General features: G+C 47.7%; 1 protein-coding gene across 1 annotated transcript; it reads right to left on the bottom strand.

The window, feature by feature from the left end:
- Positions 1-3,907: 3,907 nt before the first annotated feature.
- Positions 3,908-5,902, bottom strand: LOC147404699 (uncharacterized). The gene is made up of 4 exons (XM_086437888.1): positions 4,775-5,902; positions 4,591-4,689; positions 4,074-4,463; positions 3,908-3,991 (listed from the first exon to the last, which is right to left on the bottom strand). The coding sequence occupies exons 1-4, from the start codon at positions 5,900-5,902 to the stop codon at positions 3,908-3,910; spliced, it is 1,701 nt and encodes a 566-aa protein (XP_086294014.1).
- Between the last annotated feature and the right edge of the window lie 319 nt (positions 5,903-6,221).

Genomic DNA, 6,221 nt, shown 5'->3' with positions numbered 1-6,221 from the left:
GACTCGAGAGGGGAATCCAGGTCGGATATTCGAAAAAAAAGAGTACTCAAAGTGTAGAGTAGCCGATCTTGCAGCTCAACTTGAGTCGCCGAACCACGAATAGTCGTCAGCAAACTCGAGAGGGGAATCCAGATCTATTACTCGAGAAAGAGTGCCACTACAAGAGTAGAGTCGCCGATCTCGCAGCTCAACTTGAGTCACCAAGCCACAGAGACACAGAGACTCCGAACAGAATTGTAATGTAAAAATCTAAAGATACAAGCATAGTCTGAAAGGGCATAGTGAAAATCCGAAAGGACGCTATGAGTAAAAGAATCAGACTATGGCAAGATCAAAGCCACCGGCACGATGAAAATCCCAAAAAGGACGTCGATGCGCAAAAATGTGGAAACCGGGTCTGGTGAAAACCGTAACTGGCACCAGGGGCAATAAGGGTAAACAAAAAAAAAAAAAAACTCCTGGCCCGCAAGAGTATAAACTGTGAACGGCAAAATCCATCCAAAAACTCCGAGACCCCAAACGGATAACGACCTTCCGACACCAGGGCACTGGGAATGATTCTAAAGGAACCAAAAGTATAATTGACATCTGCATCACCCGTGTTGGGCAAAAACACCAAAATCGTCACAACCAAAGATTTTGCAAACTCTGAATTTATCGTACTCATTTGATAAAGGCATTTCACAAAATTGCATTTCAAAACTACTATTTTGGCCAATGATGACAAATCTAGAATGTATTCAACAAAACCTCAAGTTTTCAAGAACAATAGATATACCTGAGGCCAAGTAAGTACAAAACCTATTTTCTTTGCATTAGTCCTTCGACATTTTGCATACATCCGCATAAGGAAAAGAAAATACAAAAAAAAAAAAAAAGAGACAATGGCGAATACAACGCAGTCAATCAAATGTCATGGTGAGAAATGAAAAAGGAGTCAAGGCGTTCCTCCAAAGCACGGATCCGGGCAGCCTGACTCACCATCACTTTCTCGGCATCTGAAGCATCACGACTCACCAAGTATGCTGCAAAGTCCTCAAAATGAGGACACTGGGCAAGTCGATCCCTCAACTCATCAACCTCAGCTCGAAGCCTAGCCACTTCATTACTATCACCACTTCCGGACTGGGCAAGGGGAGATGTCAGTCGAGCAATCTCTTTCTGCATCTTCTTTTCGGATTTGAGCCAAATAGCCTGAATTCGACGATGATCAGTTTGAGACTCCTCAACTCGATCTCGGTAATCAAAGAAAGATGAAGCACCGGGGCGTGTCCGAGGAACTATGGATACCGATGGTCTCCCAGAAACAAGCTCTTGAATCCAATGCAAGTATGCCGGGAACTGGTGCGCTGCAAAGATGGGTCGACTCAGAACCTCAACCCGACCCCATTCTTTCATGAGTCGACTCAGAAGTGTAGTCGACAACGAACCAACCAACTCACTAAAATTTTCCGGGAGGAGCACGCCTTGGTCATAGCCAAATTGACGAAGAACCCGAAGTGGTACGTAATGAGTTGCCTCGTGAAGACCAATCAAAACAAGGAAACGAGCCCCATCAAAAGCAATCACGGGGGACCCTCGAGGTTGGAAGGCACCAACCCATCTCACTTCCTCATCATCAAGGTTGCCGACAAAAGAATACCATTCTTCTTTGCCGCCTGAGATAAAAGGAGCAACTCGCTTCGACATCATAAGTACGAGATCGGCATTCACGCAAAAGGGGCGATTAACCACTTCAGTTGAAGCCAGATGATCCATGAACCAGAGCTACAATAACAGGAGTATTCTAAAACTTGGGAAACTAATAAATTCTAATTCAAAATTTTAATCCAAACTAAAATGGAATTTACCTGCAGGAGGGGAGCACATCCTCGAAAAGTTCGATCGTGGCCCAAAGAACAAGTCGTGAGAGATTGGAACATTCCACTTAAAAGCATCGGGGCCAACCGGCGTCCCTCCCGGACTTGTTGCACAACGTGAATAAGAGAAAGATCTATGATGTCTCCGCCACTCGGGAACAAGAGTTGACTCACCGCCATCAAAGTGAGAGCATTAAAATGAATCAGAGGCTTCGAGGGATCCGTGAGGCGGTCCACCAAAAAAGACTTGGACATTGTCTTCAAAACCGATCCGCCATCCGGAATCTTCAAAAATTTGCGATTTATGCCCAAAAAATCGGAAGCCTCACTTCGGAATCCATCACGCAAAGGCGGAATCACGACGGGGCCCGATATCTCAAGCCCCAACAATACTTCAAATTCCTCGATAGTGGGAGTCATTTCATGTACCCCAAACCGGAAAAGATTAAGCTCGGGAATCCAATACCCCAACATAGCCTCAATCAAACCCCATTGCAATGGGACCTTAGGCAACGAGAGGGTGAACCCCAACTTGTTCAAGCACCATCGAGCTCTATCATCATTGTCCATGCTATCTATCCAACTACTCAAAAAGGAGTCAACAATGCCATACCTTTTCAAGTTGGGAAGAGTGGATGACACCTCCATAGAGCTTGAGAAGAAGCTTGAGGGAAGAAGAAGAGTAAAAATCGGCCAAAAGTAAAAAAGGGAAGTAAAGGTGAAAGTGAGATGTTAGGGCAAGATGAAAGCTTAAGTAAATCATGCTGGTCCGTGCCCAAAACACGGATGCAATCAAAGATAACTCATCCGTGCCAACAACACGGATGAAGCAAGATATGACTGATCCGTTCCCATAGCACGGATAAGACATAAAATACCCCATCCGTGCTCTTGAAACGGATGAACATTGAAAAAGTCTATCCGTGCTGAGAGCACGGACCAGAACATTCTTCAGCCTCGGGACCAAATCAGTAGAAGTGCTGATAACTCCGGATTATCTAACGTTTATCTTAAGGAATTCCTACATGCTCGATAAATGTTTTCAAAGCTCGCAAAATTTCTCGAGATCATACTAGGCCAAATTAGACCTCGAAGGACCACATTACTCGCCATGAGTCCCAAACGACTCACACCACTCAAGAGCACACTCGAAGGGTCCTTGGGACCCTCGTCGCACCCCTTTACCCGCCAATAGACTCACCGACACTCGAGAGGACTCAAGAACCCCAATGAACGATATCTCACCCGAGAAGTTCGAATGAATTACACATATAGTCATGAAATGTAACAAATACAAGGAACAATGAGCATAAATGCATATATATATACCAAGGTTATAATGTCTGCATACAATAGCTGAAAGTCTAATATAGAAACATCCAATGTTTTGCAAGGTACATAAAAAACAAAGTCAGACAGAGGGGGGAGCATCGTCCCGAGCACTCTGAGTCTCTGGGATAGTTCCAGAAGAAGATCCAGCCACCGCACCCGAGCCAGACACCCCGGAAGAAGGTAGGTCGTGCATCCGCAACCGTCCCTCCGAATCCGTGAAGAATAGCTCCGCATCCAGGGCAGCATCTTGCTCCGTAGTACCCGCAAGATCAACGCCGGGGACAACAGGTCCGGTAGAAGGGGAGGCTTGAAAATAAGAGAAATGAACACAATGACATATGCAGCATGGGTATAGAAATGAACACAATGACATATGCAGCATGGGTATAGAAATGAACGAAATGATATATGCAGCATGGGTAGAGAAATGAACGGCTAAAATGTAAGAACTTACACTAGGAGGTGTCGGAGGCCGCGCAGAGGTGCTCGCTCCATCTCGGCGTCGATAATAGTCCTGGAAATATCATATGTTGGAACCAGTCAAAATTTAATACCATGAACTACGAGCTACAAGACAGAAAGTAAGCAAAATGACGTACCATCTCAGCCTGAAAGCGAGACTCACGCATGGCCATCTCCAGTTCCAACTCTTGGATCCGGGCCGGCTGAGTCTCGAGACGAGCAGCCTGCTCCTCCACCTCCGCCCTAGAGGCCCTTCACCTGTTCTCCATCTCCACTGCCCTCGCCGCTTGGGCCTCGATCACATCGTAACCCTCTCGAAGACGACGAAGATCATCAGCCTGAAAACAAGAAAGTCAACCAAGTAAGAATGATAAAAAGCAGAAAATTCTAAAAGAAGGAAGGCAATGATAGAATATATACCGTGACAGCATGCTCCTGTAGAAGGACCCCTCCAATCTCAGTGATCCCGGCCCGGGCAGTGACAGCAGGCATAATGCACCCGATAGAGGTCTCTCGGAACCACGCCTGGTAGTCACCTCCTCTCACCAGTCCAGCAGCATCTATGCCCCTCGCCTGGGCAAGATACTCATCCACCGTTATCGCACCCGAGATAGGCTCAGGTGGAGCGACAGGGATGCGAAGACTCCCGTCATGCTGAAAGAACAAGCGCTCCCCTAGATAGAATGTATATCTCTGCTCACCAATAAAGTAGGGATAGCGCTGTCGCCTGGTGTTACGCCTATAGGCGTTCCTCACCTCCTGCCTCCCGCTAATGGTGCGGGGAAGGTCTCGCAAAGTAACAGAGAAGATCTACAAAAGAGATAGTCAAAAGACAGAAAAGTTTAAGGCCAAACGAAAGAAAAGTTCAAGTACTCACGTCTCGAAGACGACACCAGTCGATGTGGGCCCGCGCACTCCTGGGGCTACTCCTAATGACCCTAGCATCTCTGGTGGCCCAAAACGCCCCCAATGGGTAACCCTCGTCAGGATGACGACGGGTGGGTAGATAAAAGGGAAAGTAGACGTGAACGAAGATCTGAAAGAAAGAGCAAGGCGTCAGATGAGAAAATAGGAAGTGGAAGGAGAATTAGATAGAGAAATAAAATCAGGACCTAGTTTACCTCAATAAAATGCCAGAAGAATCGAGTAGAGATGCCAGCTCCACGGGGCGCAGTAATGCCCACCACTACTCGATCAAGACCAGCCAGAATGGTACCATAAATGAGGCTACCCCAACCAAAATCGCCAATGTGGTCGATATCATGCATAACAGAGAGAAATGTGGTGGAAACTGAAGAATCGTCCTCTAAGAAGAAACAGCTACCAATGAGAAGGAGAAAGCAGATCCGAAAGATAATGTCAAAATCACGATCACCAAAGCGGGCCGATCTCTCTCTATAAGTAGACGGAGCTCCATCCTCTCCCTCAATCAACAGTAGACCCACCAACACCTCTGTGCTAATCCTACCCTGCTTCCCCACCATAGAAGCGGGTACTCTAGTGATGCCCAACAGCTCTCCCACCTCCTGGATAGATAACAGAGTCAAAGGCAGAGGCTCTCCATCCATCGCGATACCTGTAATCGCCACAAAATCCGAAGGCCTGATGCCTATCTCCACCTCTGGCATGTGAAATGAATGAGTCGCCGGAAACCACCTCTCCACCATAGCCAAGAACAAGGGTCGATCCGCCTTGAAAGACGGTATCTGCAAGAAAGCACCAAAGCCCACGGTGGCAAACTGCGTCCGAATGTCATCCGAGAATAGGACAGCCATAGAAAGAAAGGCACTCCACCTACCCCTGAAACTGGCTGAAGGATAGGGTGTAGGGATGTCCAAACGAACTAACATAGAGACATGCCTCCCTAATCCACGGAGAAGAGAGGTATCTGGTACTCTCTCACTCTCCTCTGCAGGAATCTCAACCCTGGGAACCTCTCTGCCAACTCTACCGGCACCTACGGTCCTATTCGCCCGACCTCGGCCACCGCGTCGACCTCTACCACCACTACCGCTCGGCAGATCCTCAACTGGACCGCTATGAGAAGAACTGGCCTCATCTGCCCTGCTGCCAGACGAAGAACCAGCTACCAACGCTGAATCAGGCCTACGTGAAGGCTGTCTCGGCCAACCATACTCTGTGGCCACGCCGGATCCCAAGGCAAAGCGAGCCCGAGTCCGGGGCCTCGCCTCCTCCTCCTCATCATCGGATGACTGATGCACTACTCGGCTCCTCCGCTCTCTACCCATCTGCAAGTCGCCATGTGATCAATCAACAACGCAAAAGTCCCGTATCTCGAGGAATCTGCCTAGGTTAAACCTAACCAAGTCAAGTCAAACCCATCCAACCAAAGCCAAACCTGGGTCAACTCAACCTAAAACCCAGTCAACTCGACCAACTCACCCAAAACCGATCCAACCCAACTCGGCCCAGTGAACATGTCCGGCTCAGGCAAACTCAATCAACCCGAGATCGAGTCAACCATTAAATCCAGTCAAAACCAGGTCGACTCATTTAGTCCAGTCAACATAAGTCAACCTGATTAATCCAGTCCACCCATTAAGTCGA

The sequence above is a fragment of the Akebia trifoliata genome, chromosome 4 (assembly GCF_017979445.1).
Source record: "Akebia trifoliata isolate Shusen 1 chromosome 4, ASM1797944v1, whole genome shotgun sequence".
In the NCBI taxonomy this organism is placed as follows: Eukaryota; Viridiplantae; Streptophyta; class Magnoliopsida; order Ranunculales; family Lardizabalaceae; genus Akebia; species Akebia trifoliata.
This window is presented reverse-complemented; position numbering and strand designations above follow the sequence as displayed.